This window comes from Leguminivora glycinivorella, chromosome Z (assembly GCF_023078275.1).
Source record: "Leguminivora glycinivorella isolate SPB_JAAS2020 chromosome Z, LegGlyc_1.1, whole genome shotgun sequence".
NCBI classification, from domain to species: Eukaryota; Metazoa; Arthropoda; class Insecta; order Lepidoptera; family Tortricidae; genus Leguminivora; species Leguminivora glycinivorella.
The window spans coordinates 19,800,152-19,818,622 of record NC_062998.1 but is presented as its reverse complement, the minus strand read 5'-3'; the positions used below and the strand labels follow the sequence as shown (position 1 = coordinate 19,818,622).

Genomic DNA, 18,471 nt, shown 5'->3' with positions numbered 1-18,471 from the left:
TCAATGAGCTCGCCGTTTGTGAGTGAACACACGTGGAGGCATCGATAACGGTGACGATAAACAAGAAGCTCATTTTTCATTAACGGGGCGTCGAGTTTCCATGAATGGCTGAACTGAATGGAAAACGCTCGGCGCGCCCATTCACCGGAGCCGGAGCGCTCGCTCGCTGCCGCTGCTGGTATATATGTACAACTATATACTTATATTCACCGTACAATAACGCGCGTCGAATTCACTATTCAAAAGCTATTACGTGTCTATATATAACAATTTTATTTGTATTTGAATATTTTACTATACATATTTATTTCACCTACTACCTACCTAATGCCACCGCATTAAAGGCTTATAGCGAAAGGTATATTCTGAGAATAATTGTTAGCATGGTTCTTGTTTTAATTCATTGTACAACACTAAATATTGTTGAAAGCTGTTTATTTTTATTAAAATACTTTATCAAAATAAATGTTGTACTAAAACAATTATTAATACTAAATATAGCAATTTATATTTGCTGAGGAAATGTCATTTGTTCTTTCATTCAAAAACATCCTAATTGACTATGCCGCAAAGGAAGGCCTACCTAATATTCGAACCTTAGTTTAGTTGGTGCATATTTTATATCTTTAAAACGTAAAACAATATCGTACGAGTAATTAACTTTTTCTACTCGTCGACTTTAATCTGTTGTAACGGAGGTGTATTTGGTGATGGGGAGTAAATTAAATGGAATGGAAAGCTCCGGCTAGTTCAAAGTAAATACGCCCACGTTAGCACAAAATTTCTAATAAAACAAAAGCTAAATGGCGTCTCTATACTTGCTGGATTGGGACAGCACAAACTAAACTATAAGTGCTAACTTTTCAATGTTGAATAGTTTTTGACATTTCAATTTTTGCCACTATAAAGTGAATAATATCCGAGCATATGAAAACTGATCCTGAGAGTAGAATGTAAGTGTAGCAGGATCTTTTGTCGTCGAGCAGATAGCGCGCGGGCGCGGCGCGGCGCGGCGGACGGCGGCGGGCGCGAGCGGGTCGCGCCCCGGAAGGCGTACTGCACCCTTATCGCGCCAGACACACTTCGCTTCGCGTTATCACGGATTTATGCGTTCGCGCCACCACTCACTGCCAATCGTCTTGTTATTGCTAATTGCATGATATCATTACAACTATATCATTTGAAAACACCACCAAAAAAACTTAAAAATATTGCAACTTTTAATGGGCCCATTTACGAAGGCGAATCTGAGACTTGATTATCATTTGAGAACACAACTTTACTGTCTCTAATGCTACAGTTCAGCAGCTAACTTTTGGCTTGGTACAACGACACAAGTGGGTTTTGATTTTATTAAATTCATATATGTAATTATACATATAATAGTAAAATATAATGATACCAACCATAATACCAACGGGCTATAGAGAGGTATGGAAAAGAAAGACATGCTGCGTCAACCCTAAATAAATGGGATAAGGGCAAGCAAATGATGATAATAGTCATTTTCATAACATCCTGAATTCCTTCAGATTCTAAACAATTGGTACATTCATGACTGACAAACCCTATTTGGAACTAAGACAATCATCATGTCCTATAATATTTATTTTATTTATCATTAAACTTTAAGGATGAATACTACTGAACTATGACAAAAACAATAGTTAGAACAGAAATGATATTCCGTTTGATTATTTACATTTTTAAAATTTTCCTAGAAAGCTAAACTTGTATTTAATTTACTTTGTCGTTAGTATTGTGTAAAACGATATTAATATATTATGGAGGATACTGCCTTAAGGTTCATGTCTAGAAAACTTGCTAAAATTCTATTAGATTAAGTAAAACCGAAACCCTTTCATAGAAGTATATGTTTTTTCAATTTAGACTAGAAATGGGATGATGGTAATTATTTGGTCTTATTCAGATTTTATTCTTCTACCCTGGTATTTTCTAGGATATTTATTACAACAATGTAATATTTAAATGTGATTGAAATTAAAGCATTTTCAAAATTGGTAAGATCCATATTTAAAAATATTTTAAGCGGGTTACTCACGTATTAAGTCGATATAGCGTTCGACATGTTTCGACATGTAAAGGCGGGGTCGCTACTCTTGAGAAAGGTTCTCGAAATTGAACCGAAACATGTCGAACGCTATATCGACTTAATACGTGAGTAACCCGCTTAAAATATTTTTTAAATATGTATGAGTCTCACGGGAGTTTTGTAGTTAAAATTGGTAAGATCCGAATGGAACATCTCTAACAACTATATTTTTTAACATCTACTCGTATATGTCAAAATTATTTATTTTCAACAAAGTTACATGCTATTCTCAAGTATGTTACATAACAATGGTCTAAGTAGATTTTTAGGTAGTTATATAATCATTTTCATATTTCTGAAAGTAATTTGAGGGTAAGGCAATAAACACATTTTTTTGCCTTTATGTTAATTCAATATTAAACAGAGTGAACCAGGTATATAAATACAAAGGACTGTCCATGCAAATACTCACACATGCGAGTCGCACGACAATGTATGTATATTTATCACAAGATTTCATTATTAGATTAACATATTTAAAATAAAATATTTTATACCATGCACACAATCAAGCATCATATAATTATAAAGAAAAACATGAATAATAGTTCTATTTAATAGGGTGGAGAAAGATATTAAGCAAACGAAGTTGACCGTGACGTCACTAAACACGATTTCGTATATATCTATTACATATTAGCAATTCGTTCCAATTCGTATTGACAGTTCTTAAAAAGAAGCTGATATGTGAGTGTGTTTAGTAAAACGTCTTGCTTTGTCCATTACCATTAGATTTGCTAAACTTGTATATGAATAATAAATATGTAATATGAATAACCTGACAAAGCGGATTTTTAGCAATCGACAAAGTGGGATGTTTTCCCGTGCACACTCACAAATGACTAGAATGAAAGTAGCCTATTCATGTTTTAATAACAGAACTATTCTATGAGTGACTCAGTTTCATCGTAAGTTTTGCTTTTTAGCCAGGTTAACAAAAGTGTCTTGCATTCGCCATAACTCTTTGTGTAAATGTTTATAAGTCTGTTTACTTTGTTGTATAGAATTACTGATAGTACATAAAATTGTCTTCATGCAAAGGAAAACTTAGCATAAAGTTGTATATTGCATATGGATTACATTTTTTGACAATTTTCAAAGTTTTGTGAACTTAAGAATACTATTAAATATATAAAGTTGTCTCACTGTAAGCACATCAGCATCATGGTAGACATTAACAGTACTATATCTTATGTTTTTACCTAGGAGTACCTTCAAACAGATTGTTGCGCCCGCTCAAGTTATATGTTAAAAATATGTGTTACTTTTTATTAAAACATCCAACTTTGTCCCTTACCCTAAAGATGAGATTTGCTAATATCTTTATATGAATAAAGAGACAAAGCTGCTTTTATGGCAAGCAATAAAGTGGGACATTTTACTAAACTCACGCAGTTCACATATGTGAGTAACGTCTCTATGGCAAGCAATAAAGAGGGACATTTTACTAAACTCACGCAGTTCACATATGTGAGTAACGTCTCTATGGTAAGCAATAAAGTGGGACATTTTACTAAACTCACGCAGTTCACATATGTGAGTAACGTCTCTATGGTAAGCAACAAAGTGGGACATTTTACTAAACTCACGCAGTTCACATATGTGAGTAACGTCTCTATGGTAAGCAACAAAGTGGGACATTTTACTAAACTCACGCAGTTCACATATGTGAGTAACGTCTCTATGGTAAGCAACAAAGTGGGACATTTTACTAAACTCACGCAGTTCACACATGTGAGTAACGTCTCTATGGTAAGCAACAAAGTGGGACATTTTACTAAACTCACGCAGTTTACATATGTGAGTAACGTCTCTATGGTAAGCAACAAAGTGGGACATTTTACTAAACTCACGCAGTTCACATATGTGAGTAACGTCTCTATGGTAAGCAGCAAAGTGGGACATTTTACTAAACTCACGCAGTTCACACATGTGAGTAACGTCTCTATGGTAAGCAACAAAGTGGGACATTTTACTAAACTCACGCAGTTCACATATGTGAGTAACGTCTCTATGGTAAGCAACAAAGTGGGATGTTTTACTAAACTCACGCAGTTCACATATGTGAGTAACGTCTCTATGGTAAGCAACAAAGTGGGACATTTTACTAAACTCACGCAGTTCACATATGTGAGTAACGTCTCTATGGCAAGCAATAAAGTGGGACATTTTACTAAACTCACGCAGTTCACATATGTGATAAGCAACAAAGTGGGACATTTTACTAAACTCACGCAGTTCACATATGTGAGTAACGTCTCTATGGTAAGCAACAAAGTGGGATGTTTTACTAAACTCACGCAGTTCACATATGTGAGTAACGTCTCTATGGTAAGCAACAAAGTGGGACATTTTACTAAACTCACGCAGTTCACATATGTGAGTAACGTCTCTATGGCAAGCAATAAAGTGGGACATTTTACTAAACTCACGCAGTTCACATATGTGATAAGCAACAAAGTGGGACATTTTACTAAACTCACGCAGTTCACATATGTGAGTAACGTCTCTATGGTAAGCAACAAAGTGGGATGTTTTACTAAACTCACGCAGTTCACATATGTGAGTAACGTCTCTATGGTAAGCAACAAAGTGGGACATTTTACTAAACTCACGCAGTTCACATATGTGAGTAACGTCTCTATGGCAAGCAATAAAGTGGGACATTTTACTAAACTCACGCAGTTCACATATGTGAGTAACGTCTCTATGGTAAGCAACAAAGTGGGATGTTTTACTCAACAGTAACACATTTCATGATACATAGGTACCTACTAGCTACATTTAAATTGTGTAGAAACATTTACATGAACACCAAATCAAGTATGGGTCGTAAACAGAAATATGTGTTTCTTACTGTCTAACTTTAGCTTAAACATGTGGACGATATGAGGGGCAGAAATATGTACACATTGTTAGTTCATTATTTATTTTTAAAATGTTGTTAAATTACTGAGTCTCATGGTCACCCTAATTGCTACGTTAAACTGTCATAGACCTAGATAACATTCATCATCTAACCTCTTTGTATTGGCTGGTAAGAACCAAAAAAAATATTTATTGACAATGGCAAATTCAAAAGTCATAACATCAAGCAACGAATTTTTATTGAAAAGTAATAATTCTCGTTTACAATGCCGCCTGCGTATCCTTATACTTTTATTGAACGTTACGATATGATAAGATTTTACGCTCAAACTAATAGTACAGAGCAAACAAGACAAGCATTTAGCGAACGTTACCCAGAGTCACCAGTCCCGACACACAACCTGATTCGCAGTATGATTCATAATCTCCGGCAGTACGGACAGTTTACTGTTCCAGCGCACGCACAGGCCAGAGGAGGGCAGATTATTCGTCCGGAATACTTGCACAGGCGGATACGGAACTTCTTTAATAGAAATCCACAAGCGAGTACTAGACAAGCTGCCAGACGCTTTCGTGTAAACCAGATGTACGTGTGGCGTTTGCTTAATGCGTCTGGCCAACACCCGTTTCATTTTCAGCCCGTACAGGATCTCGTGTTAGCAGATTACGCGAAAAGGGTAGAATTTTGTCGGTGGTTGTTGCAAAACCAAGATACAAACATCTTATGGACCGACGAAGCGACATTTACGAGGATCGGACTTTTCAACCAACACAATGAACATTGGTGGAGCGAACACAACCCACAGGTTGTGCGAAAGAATGCGTATCAGGTGAGGTTCAGTGTGAATGTCTGGGCGGGTATCATCAATAATACAGTGATTGGCCCTCACTTTATTGAAGGGCGTCAGAATGGGGCGAACTATCTCCGTTTCCTACAGCAGGTACTCCCCGAATTGCTAGAAGGAGTGCCTGAGGAGGATTTAGTGAACTTCCATTATCAGCAAGATGGAGCACCTGCTCATTTTCAACGTGACGTCCGTAATTACTTGGATAACGAATACCCCGAGCGCTGGATAGGCCGAAATGGACCCATACAATGGCCACCGCGTAGTCCTGACTTAACGCCTTTGGACTTTTACCTATGGGGTGAGATCAAGAGAAGGGTTTATGAACAGGTATCCGATACAGTGGCAGAGCTGCGTATTAAAATTATAGCCGCTTTTAACGAAGTAAAACCCGACCAATTCGTGCTGAGGAGAGTCAAAGACAACCATCGGAGACGGGCACAGTTGTGTAATGAATTAGGAGGCGATCATTTTGAACATTTATTAAAGTACGTGTAAAATTAGCGATCATTTTTTTTTTCAAAATAAAATATGGTAACAACCAATGCCAAGTGTGTTTACATTAAGTGCATAATGTAGGTTCTTGGAATACACAGATGATCTTGTTTGAGAGTCTAAGTAGGTACTCGATTGATAAAATAAATCTACATAACAGTAATTTTAAGTACATACACTTAAAGCTACAGTCTAGTCCCGGATAGGGTGACCATAAGGTTGGTATTTTTCCTATTTTAAATGAATATCAAATAAGTTTTATTGTTTGCTTAAAGAGTTAATGCAATGAATTTGCCTTAAAATACTGCAATAGAAACAAAAATTACTGTTCACGACCCATGTTTCACCCTGTAGAATTGCCTCACGTCTGTGCTAGTGATGGGAGCAATATAATGCATTATTTGACAAAAAAAATGATGTTTAATATTTCTGATGCACTTGACAAAAACAACCACATCACTCTGTAAATTGCAACTGATTTTTGATAATTGAATTGAAACCTTGAAATTAATACATAGTCTTCTTTACTCCTAGTTCACATATCACATAGCGGAATGAATATACAATGAGGATAATTTAGTTAACAACACTAATTTTATTAACCGTTTTGACTTTCAGTCTTTTTTTTTTAATCTTATTTTTGTCGAGGCTTTGGACACTCTGGGTGAACATGTCAGCCTCATGGGTGCTTACAAATCTCCCTACTGAAGGGAGAGATCTATAATGAGGTATAAACTGATTGCCTTGTCTGACATTGGTTATGCCAACCAGCAATTGATCTGTCCATTGTGCATGGAGCCCGAGCCACCAAAAATTCTATTCCTCAAGTCCGAATTCCGGACACAGTCCAACAACATACTTTCAGTCTTTGTGGGGTATGTAGATAGAAAGTGAAAAATCAAACTGAGACAGGGATGTAAAATGTCTATTCCGCTGCTCTATTAAAAGTTCCATAATCCATTTCCCACACCTCCTTGCAGAGTTAAGGTTAGACAGAAACTAGGAACCTATTTTTGTAACAACCATATCATTATTGCTTTTGTTTTCATTGATCCTAATAGTGAATTCTTGTTGCACTTGTTAATTGAATAATATATAGTTTAGTGAGTCAAATTTGAGGAAAGAATGGATCGTAATTTTACAAGCTTTTATTCAACTTGCCTTGTTAGTATGTATACAAACATAGAAGCAAAATTTGACCCACTTCCCGGTTACCAATTGAGCTGAAATTTTGCACACATATGTAAATCAGGTGACAATGCAATATTATGGTATCATGGAGCTGATCTGATGATGGAGCAGAAAGGTGATCATATGAACTCTGTCATGAAACGTCGTCATCCCATCGAGTAAGGGGTTTTTAGAAACGTCTCAGAGAGCAGTAGATGACTGTTGAGAGAAAGGTACAGTCGGCGATAAAAGCTTGTGCCAAAAATGTCATTTTTGCAAAAACTTATTAACTTAAAATGCACTTTCTGGTTTATAATTGCACTTTCTGGTTTATAATTGCATATCAAAAAAATACTCTCGATACTTGTAGGGTCAAGGTGTACTCAATTTTGTTAGGATTAAAAGGAAGAATGATAGCTAGTTCTTTGCAAATAGTGTTAATAGTTCAATCTGTTCTGTAGTCAATTAACTGAATGCAGTTTTTAATGCTTAGCTACTCATAACCAAAATATACTACCACATACAAGATTGTAACATGATGTACTTGAATTGGAGGCAGGCAGTATTTACAAGTACTAATTTAGACATCTACACGACACTAGTGGCCTGAAGGTACCCAGTGAAGGGAAAAATATAATTTTTGGTAATTCACGCGTTGGTTAGTTACTCACATCGCGCCCTTTTATTAATGCTTATATACTGGTTTATGCATAAATAAATTACAAAAACTTTTGTAGTTATGCATACAATTGATATAGAAACCAACAATAGATACATGCCATGTATAAACACGGCATTCATTGTATGTAAGGCAAGACCAATTTCATTCATAAACTGCGCGAACTGTCAAACCACCAGTTGCAAACAAAGGACATGCTTGTAATTAAATTACTGCGGCACTGTCCTTCCTCCTAGGCCAGATATAATAATCGTATACATATTTACTTAAATGATTAGTTCTATGTAACATTCATTCATGTAGGGCAAGGGAAACAAAGTTTCCTGATACCACCTGTTCGCTGTGATGACAACAACATCGGGAGAGTTCGATTTAAAAACAGCAAGAGGAGGAAAACATTAAATATAACATTTTACGCCTTCAATTATAACAACCATACAGTGAAATGCACTTACCGATCTTTATTTTTAATCGTTCTTCGACTCGCACTTTACGCATATCGTCCGCCATGTTAAATCCATTACTGTTTATCTCTTTCATCCGCTGTTATCTCTTTCGGAACGAGCCTGAGCCTGTCCCGCCACTTCCGGAGTGTCGTAATGTTCTGTTCAAGTCTTTCTTCGGATGTCTTTACTGAGTGTTTGAAATCCATTCGTACAAAAACACTATGTTAGTCTCATTTATCCACATTTTCCAAGAAGGTTTATCATCACACACGCACAGATGGATGTTGCCGCTTGCATTGCGCATGTGCGCAACTAATGCATTATTTTATCAATGAATGCACTCTAAAGTTTAACTCGTATAAATGTACATAGTTAAAGAAAATTATTAAGTGTAGAACGCGAATACTAATTGGACTTTGTTTTAGTTTACTTGAACACTTCTTCAAAGTATCTCAAAATAAAGTTCATCAAATTATTGAATGAACAAAAATTATGAATGGACAATTACGTCACGTCACTACAAAGCGCCTGCGCGGATGTGTACTAATACTAATCGTTACAAAGCGTGGCAATATTGCAAACCATGCTTTATTGCCAGCAGCAAAAATGGTTCATTTAAGAAACCGAACAGTTTTCTTTAAAGAATAAGGTTTTTTCGTACTTATGATAAATTCTTTTCTTATAATAAAAATCAGTAACTCTAAAAACGTTATGAAGATGTATCAGAAAAAGCAACCTTGGTGATATAACCATACTTTTTTTAATTTATTACCCTACTAATGATTTTTGTACTAACATTAAATTACGTAAATATTGATGTATTTATTATAGACCCGAAATAATTGATTTGTATATTTTTCCTATGAAGTTATATTTTTTAGTTTTCCTCTGCCTTGGCTTCACGGTCATCAAAAAAATTAAAAAAAAACTGATATGACAGTTATTTGACAAGCGACTTGTTATTTATATTTTTGGTTTTAGGTTAGGTTTGTGAATTACGTATTTATTTTATTGTTATATTATAAGTATAAATGATACTCAATACTGTTTTTCACCGTGTTATAATTGTTGGTGAATATGAATGACGAATATGTGCACTCTGATAGCAATGTAATATATGTCGACCAAAATATTCCAGGACCCTTTGAGGACAGTGTTGAATACAATAATATAGTATGTAATTTTAACTCTCAGCTAATCAACTACTGCAAATGCGATGTATCATGCTCCATTGAATCTTGCCTATGCTTGATGAAATCAGGGGATGCCAATTATGAAATAGCTGGATGTACATTAAACTTCGGCAAAGATATTGGTAATTCATCTTATCCAATTATAGAATGCAACAGTTTATGTTCCTGTTCAGAGAACTGTGGAAACCGTTTGGTTCAGAAAGGGCCACTTGATTGTTTAGAAGTAAAAACTTGTAGCAACATATCAAAGGGTAAAGGACTCTTCACTACTAAGGTCATTTCTAAAGGTACTTTTATATGTGAATATGCCGGTGAGATTTTAACTCTGGAACAAGCGAAGAAGCGACATAAGTTAAATGACACACTCAAAAAAATGAACTATATTTTTTGCCTCAATGAATATTGTAATGGCACCCAATATCAGATGATAATAGATCCAAGTGAGGTTGGCAATATTGGTCGCTACATCAACCATAGCTGTGACCCTAACTGTATCATTGTTCCTGTCAGAGTTGATACTCCTTTACCTAAGTTGGCAATATACTCTCAATTAGATATAGCTCCTGGTTCTGAGTTAACATATAATTATGGCACAAACAGTTTTGGTAGTTCAGAAGAAGCAGAATGTAGGAAAAAATGTTTATGTGGCAATAATAATTGCATCGGTCTGATGCCTTCTGACAAATATTGACATTTTATACTAAATGTGATGCTGCTATTGCTGCTGCAACGATGGTGATGGAAGAAGCAATAAATAAATATTTACAAACAGGTTAGCATTGCTTTGATATAAGTAGTAAGGTGTTTTGTAATTTAAAAGTCAGGTATAGCGGGGTAAATCTTGACTGGGCGGCCAATGTAACAGATCCATTTTTTCGATGTTTTAGAATGTTTGCATTATTAAATAAAGTGTCCACCGTTATATATGGTAGGCGTGTTCAGTGGATTCATGTAGAACTCAACATCATAGTGTAATAATGGAAAAAATCGATTAGTTGTAATTGCCCCCAGTCGAGATTTACCGCTGCCCGCCCCGCTGTACCTTACAAGTTTGAAAACTCTTAACAAAAATGCTGATTAAATGAATAACTTATCTGTTTGACAGTAAGTTAAAAATTAATTAAATTCGCCAATTTATGTGTTATCGATCCATTTCCGTGATTTACATCTGTATGTTTAAAATTATTTCAGTTTTATGTTTTACAATTACTATTGTTGTTGAAAATTGTAGGTTCAAGGATGGAATTGTTGCCACCGATTGTAGATAGAGATATCCCATCAAAAACAAAACTTGTAAAAACACCAAGTCAGTCTGGCGTGCGCTGCCATTACGTTCGGACGCATTCCTTTGTTTACTTGTTTGTAATACCGATTTTTAGTGATTTACAGCGAGTGATACAACTCTGAGTGTGTACAAAGTGATTATAATGTCTTTAGTATTGATAATACGTGAAAAACTAAGTTAATTCGTGGTTTATATTCGTGGAGGGGTTTTTTAAAACTACCCTCATTTTTGAATATGAGTGATCGGGAGGAGAACCCCGGCCCCGGGCCGGCTGGGATGTCCCCAGAATCAATCAGGAAGGTTATTTTGGGCTCCGAGGGCTCCCTTCGCGGAGATGGGGAGATGGACTTGCAGTGGGATGACGGAGATATGAGTTACGGTAACAATCACGCTCAGGAGCGCGAGATAGACGCTGCGGAGCTTCGAGGCGATAAGAGACGATTAGAGACGGAGATAGGGGGTGATGAGGATGATGAGGGTTATACGGTCGTATCTAGGAATAAACGTAGAGATGTACGTCGCTCACCCCTTCGATTAGCCCTCAGCCAAAGTCCGACGATATTGTCTATGAGATTTCCGTTAACTCCAAAGAAGTGCTCCCGAAACAGCTGGGGTTTGCAAAGCTTTTATCGAGTCATAATGTGCAGGGCGTCTTAAGAGTAATTTATAAAAGTCCGTACAAATTACTGATCAGATTTGATAGCGACATTAACGCAAGCAAATTTTTGGAAAGTGACGTTGCGAAGAAAGATGATTGGATTTGTAGAAATACTAATGAGTTGCCATTCTGCTACGGGGTAGTCAGAGACATAGACTTTGATGTTGATGAAAAGGACCTCAAAGATATTTTAGTGTGTGATTCAGATGCAGAGATCTTAGCCGTCAAACGATTAAATAAAAGAGATGGGCAAGGCAAGTGGGTAAAAAGTGAAACCGTGCGTATTTGCTTTCGAGGGTCAGTTCTGCCCCCTTATGTTAAGGCGTATGGATGTCGAATGGCGGTAGACTCGTATAAGTACCCGGTTACGCAGTGTTCGAGATGTTGGCGCTTTGGGCATGTCAGTAAGTTTTGTCCATCCAAGGCACAAATCTGTCCTAAATGCGGAGAAAAACACGAAAATTGTGAAACAAAGAAGTTCCAATGTGTGAACTGCAAGGGAAACCATTTATCTTTGATGAAAAGTTTATGTCCCGCGTTCCTCAGAGAGAGATCCATTCGCATATTCATGGGAGTAAATAGTTGCACATATAAAGTAGCTTTACAGAAAATTAACGAAGAAAAAAAACAGAAGACTGTTATAACTAGTGTCTTCCAGGCTAGTCAAGCCTCGCTACCGAATTCAACCGGGGAATCCTTGAATTCCGCTTATAGAAATGTATGTGCTGGAGCTTCTGGTGTCAGTAACATACATTTGGAAGGAGAGCACCCTGAGATAGAAATAGAAGAAAGTGCACCTCAGAAGAAGAAAATTGAAAGCAAAAATAAAAAGATAAGTGACAAAAAACAACGTAAATCGAGAAGAAAGGAGAAATATAATATGAGTGTTGATGAATCATCTGATACAGAAAGTATTGTTCCTTCAAATGACGCAGCCCCAGTTCAGCAATCTCGAAGGACTCGCAAAAAAAGAAAGTCATTAATTGATAGATTTCTAGACAAGATAAAAGAAGCAATTGCAAGCGAGGGAGATCTTGAAAATAAAGTAAAGCTATTTATGGAATTTATCTGGAGTGAGGTTAAGAAGTATGTTCAGAAATTTTTCACTATAGAGATGTTGTTAAAGCTATTTGAAAATCAAAATAATGGATAGTAACGCCCAAAAGGATTTGATAAGTATATACCAATGGAATGCTAACAGTTTAAAACCTAAAGCTCGTGACTTTGAACTTTTATTATTACAAAATAAAATCCATATGGCTTTTGTAAGTGAGACCTGGCTTTCTACTCAAACTATTCTAAAGTTTAGTGGTTATAACGTAGTAAGAGCAGACAGGCACGATTCTTATGGCGGCTTGTGTGCCATCATACATAGATCAATAAAATTCTCACATAGGCCTTACAATATAACTAATTGTGACATGCAAGTAATGATTATTGAAATATTTAATATTCCTGGCCTTAAACATATTATATCGATATATTGCCCTCCTTCCACATCTACTAATCAACATGATTGGGACTCGATCTTCAGTTTTGTTAAGTCAGAATGTTTAATCATAGGTGATATGAATGCCCATCATGCGCTATGGTCATCTAAGTCTGACCGAAGAGGAGAATCTGTCTACAAAGCTATGTTTGAAAATGATTTTGTATGCCTGAACGACGGTTCGCACACTCGCATTAAATGGGTTAATGGCAGTCTGCAGACTTCTTCACCTGACATCTCATTCGCTTCAACAGACATTGCTACTAATGTTACCTGGCAAACATGTAATGAAAATTTAGGCAGTGATCACGTGATAGTAAAGATGAACTGTGGATATATGCGCTCTAAAAATTTTATCAAGAAGAGGAACTATAAGGAGGCTAATTGGGCGGAGTACAATAAAGAAGCAGAAATAGTGTTTGATACTTCAGTGTGTGATGATGTTCAAACTAGTTATGATTTATTTTTGAATAACATCCAATCACTAGCTGATAAACATATTCCTTGGATCAAAATAAGTGAGGACCCTTCATCAAAATTTAGACCTAAACATTATTGGAACCCAGAAATATCCAAAGCAGTAGCAGAAAGACGTCTCGCCCTGGCAAAGCTGCGACGTAATCCCACTCCATTAAATCTTTCTTGCTGGCAAACTAAGGTGTCAAAAGCCAATGAGCTCATTAAAAAAGCTAGCTCGAAGGCGTGGAAAGACTTCTGCACTAGCATCGACCAAGAATCATCGGCTACCAACATGTGGAGGAAAATGAGGTGGATGAAGGGAAACTCTGCAGGCCGCGCTGGAGTTGACCCAGACAACGCTAGAATTTTGCTTCGATCATTAACCCCGGATAGTGTTGCTGAACCAGACCCGTCTTTTTCTTGTGGACAAACTTCTGTTTTAGAAATTCCAATTTCTCTCACTGAATTACTAAACTGTTTAAAAAAGAAGGATACTTCCCCAGGCGTTGATAACATTTCCTATTCTATGATTTATAACCTTTCAAACAATGGTAAATTAATGTTGTTAAAAATATTTAATCTCATAATGCAGACTGGTGTTGTCCCGGATCAGTGGAGAGATATTCAAATAGTTCCTATATTTAAACCGGGGAGGGACCCTGGATTATCATCTTCATTACGTCCGATTTCTTTAATGTCTTGTCCGTGTAAAATCTTACATCTGATACTTATGAAGAGAATTGAATGGTTCGTTGAAAGTCGAGGTCTCCTTCCCAGCTCATCCACTGGTTTTAGACGGTCTCAGTCTTGTTTAGATAATTTAGTTTTGCTTACTACTGATATTCAGCAAGGATTTTCTAAAAAACAACCTACTGTTGCTTGTTTTATCGACATTGATAATGCATATAACAACATAAATATAAGCTCATTAATTGACATTTTACAAAGTGTAGGCATAGGTGAAAGGATATGTAAATATTTATGGAATTTTCTTTCTGATAGACGCTGTAGAATTCTTCAAAATTGTAAAGATAACCTTTTAATTAGACATACACACCAAGGATTAGCCCAAGGAGATCCCATATCGCCTCTCTTATTTAATATTGCAACTAGGAAGATAGGTAATAGTATTAATAATGTTTGTATTTCACAATACGCTGATGATTTTGTATTGTATAAAACAGTAGATAATGGGCGGACTTTAGATACAGTTAATGCTCTTCAACTTTCTATTGAATGTTTGGTTGATTGTTTAGAAAAAGTAGGCTTACATCTATCTGAGACTAAATCAAAAACATGTGTTTTTAAAAGATCACGAAAAGATGTTAATGTTAATATAGTTGTTAATGGCAAGCCTCTCGAGGTTGTTCGTAGAGTTAAGTATTTAGGATTATGGCTTGATTCATCTCTGAGATGGGGGCTTCATATAAAGGAGCTTTGTGAAAGAAATTACAAACATATTAATATTTTAAAGGTTCTAGCGGGCAGGTCTTGGGGAGTTCACCCTAAACATCTTAGGCGCCTTTATATATCGCTCTTAAGAAGTCGTCTGGACTATGGTAGTTTCATTTATGGAAGCTGTGCCTTCTCTCATTTGAAGAAACTTGATATTTTACAAAACAGAGCTTTACGCGTGTGCGGAGGCTTCATACGTAGCACGCCTATTATAGCTATGGAAAGTGAACTCTCCATTCCTCCCTTGTCTGTGCGGCGATATTGGTTAGGTTGTAGATTTTTACTAAGAATAAGATCTAAAACAAGTTGCCCCATTATATTAGCGTTACAGAACATTTTGACTAAACGAAGTCTATTTAGTGATACAAATTTTCCTTTGTTGGCAAACATATATGATGAATGGAATCATCTACCTGTACATCACTCTGACAAATTGGATATGTACTCTCTGAATACGTGGGTATCCTCGATCGACATTAGGTCATGTGTGATTGATAGAATTGATTATATTGATGTTCCTAAACGGCACCATCAGAATGAGGCGTTGAAAAATTCTACATTGAGAATGCTTACTGAGCAGTATGATCAATTCTATAAATTATACACTGATGGTTCGAGATGTGTACAGGGTGTTGGAGCAGCTCTGTTTGATCCTCAGTGCAATGTTTCACTCATGTGGAAGCTGCATGATGACGCGTGCATTATGCGAGCTGAACTTGTAGCTATTAAAGAGGCGTTGTCTTATGCAAATAATCTAGCTAATAGTACTCCCGTTGTAATACTATCTGACTCAAAGAGTGCACTTCAACACCTTAACCGTTGTGTTCATGGACAAAGAGGCATGCCTATTGCATATGAAGCTCTCCAGTTGATTAATGAGTTTGCTTGCAATGATAGGGTGGTCAGATTACAGTGGATTCCTTCCCACATAGGTCTAGCCGGAAACGAGAATGTAGATAAGCTTGCTAAGACCGCTGTAATGGATGGTTCTGTACTAGATTCTAAACCATACTCAAGTGAAGTAATTCCCAGTATTAAAAAAAGGAGTTTACAAAAATGGGAATACCATTTTGGAGAACAATCGCTGTCAAAGGGTGTAGGAATCTGGTACAGAACTATTCAAGCTAGACCCTTATGGATTCCCTGGTTTGACTCTGCCAATCTCTCTAGAAAAGTGTTAGTCTCAGCTTTCCGAGTCCGGTCTGGGCACATTCCTACAAACAAGTTTCTGTGTATGATGGGTGTTAAGCCATCCTCACTGTGTTTAGACTGCCAGAAGACTGATGACCTGTCTCATGTGTTGTTGGACTGTGTCCGGAACTTGGACTTCATGTTCACCCAGAGTGTCCAAAGCCTCGACAAAAATAAGATTTAAAAAAAAAAAAAAAAAACACCAAGTCTCGCAACTCAGTTCTTCTGGCATAAAACGAGTTGAGATCTCTGTAATACCAAGTCAGTTAATTTATTCAGTTCCTACTTAAAGGACCTTCTGCCATAAGTTATTACGTTGCAATGGCGGCTGGTGAAAATTTCTGCTAGGCAACACTGAACACAAAGAAACCTACCTTAACATTAGGTACTTTACTAGTAATCAATTGTAGGCAAGCCGGTGGGAATCGGCTTGTATGGACCAGACGCCGCTAATACGTAGTTTACCTATAGCTAACCTAATAACGTCTTATAGCGACCATATCAATATTAAAAATATTTCATGTTTTAAAGAAAAGGGAATACAATGTATCTTATTTACATTGTTTTAATGGGAGATTGATCATCACTTTTGTGTTTTATTCTTTATTCCATAAAAAAGAAATGACTACAGTTGGTACAGTCAGCCAAAAAAGTGGTTTACCACTTTTCGATCTTATGTGTTTGAGATAGAGGCGAAAAGTGGTAAACCACTTTCATGGACGACTGTACTGAAGATAATTTAATCAAACAATTTCTTAGAGTTTCCCCTTATCAAAAATTGAACAGTTAGAACAGCTGTGAGTGTGACACCTCTCACTCTCTCGCGCGAGATGCGAACTCGTAGCGTCCCACTCCACCAAAGCTCATCAAACTAGAATGTTCAGCAAAAATTATATGAAATACCTTATCCTTACTTTTGACATCTTTGGTAGAACCCTCTGCCTGGTGCTTCCGGGTTTTTGTCCCCGGTCAAAGCATTCATTTGAGTGATTTTTGTCTAACTTCCTACATCACAAGTCTTCTTGAGCTTACTGTGGGAGTCAATCAATATACATATACATCCATAAAAATAGCTTGTAAATTTATTTATTTGCCCCTCATCATCGTCCTTGCGTTATCCCGGCTTTTTCCACAGCTCATGGGAGCCTGGGGTCCGCTGTGACAACTAATCTCAAGATTTGGCGTAGGCACTAGTGTTACGAACGCGACTGCCATCTGACCTTCCAAGACAAAAGGTAAATACGCCTTATTGGAAGTAGTCCGGTTTCCTCACGATGTTTTCCTTCACCTAAAAGCGACTGGAAAAATATCAAATGTCATTTTCCATGTCAGTTCCGAAAAACTCATTGGTACGAGCCGAGGTTCGAACCCGCGACCGCCGGATTGAAAGTCGCACGCTTTTACCGCTAGGCCACCAGCGCTTATTTATTTGCCCCTAATACAATCAAATATGTGAAATCCGAAGATTACGTTCTCTTATGAGCCACTTTATTGTCCACAGAAAAACATAACGCCCGGTTGCAGTGTTACAACTGGTGATGGAGTAAATCAAATTAACATGCTGCTGGCGCCCATTAAAGATCACTCCTCCACACTCCTTATATAGTCTGATAGGACATTTACTCCAGGATTTCTTCAAAGGTATGTCATAAAAATAACTATACGTATACGATATCTTATACTTTTAAACGAGCAATTCTTGTATATTTATTTATATATACCGACGATCTTGGAAACCGCTCTAACGATATCGCTGAAATTTGTTATGTGGGGGTTTTCGGGGCTGAAAAATCGATCTAGCGTAGCCTTAGATCCCGGAAAACGCGAATTTTCGTGTTTTCATGGGTTTTTCTTTCGCGTTAGTACACATAAAATATGGTCGTTAATTTCGCCACGCGCGTTTCGACTCCGCTTAGCTCAGTCATACGAGGTCGGTCTAATGTTCGCAGATAGATCGCAGGTGTCAGGGTTTCGATTCCCGGCCAGAAATTAAATTTTTGTTTTTTGTTTTTGTATTTATAAGAGTTTTTTTTTTATCTGAAGACGTGATATAATAAAATAGAACCGAGCGAAGCTCGGTCGCCCAGATATTGTATATATTATACGAGGGACGTTCAAAAAATAA

General features: G+C 36.9%; 2 protein-coding genes across 3 annotated transcripts in view; one reads left to right on the top strand and one right to left on the bottom strand.

Moving 5' to 3' along the window:
- The window catches only part of LOC125240953 (GTPase-activating protein), a 44,513-nt gene extending 35,370 nt beyond the window's left edge, over nucleotides 1-9,143 (bottom strand). For both annotated transcript variants that reach the window (XM_048149162.1, XM_048149163.1), the window contains exon 1: nucleotides 8,626-9,143. In XM_048149162.1, the coding sequence (XP_048005119.1) occupies nucleotides 8,626-8,710 (85 nt within the window). In that variant the 5' untranslated portion in view covers nucleotides 8,711-9,143. The remainder of the gene's footprint in view (nucleotides 1-8,625) is intronic.
- A 449-nt stretch (nucleotides 9,144-9,592) lies between these two features.
- On the top strand, nucleotides 9,593-10,581 carry LOC125240955 (probable histone-lysine N-methyltransferase set-23). The gene has a single exon (XM_048149178.1). The coding sequence runs from the start codon at nucleotides 9,694-9,696 to the stop codon at nucleotides 10,498-10,500; it is 807 nt and encodes a 268-aa protein (XP_048005135.1). The 5' UTR covers nucleotides 9,593-9,693; the 3' UTR covers nucleotides 10,501-10,581.
- The last annotated feature ends 7,890 nt before the right edge of the window (nucleotides 10,582-18,471 follow it).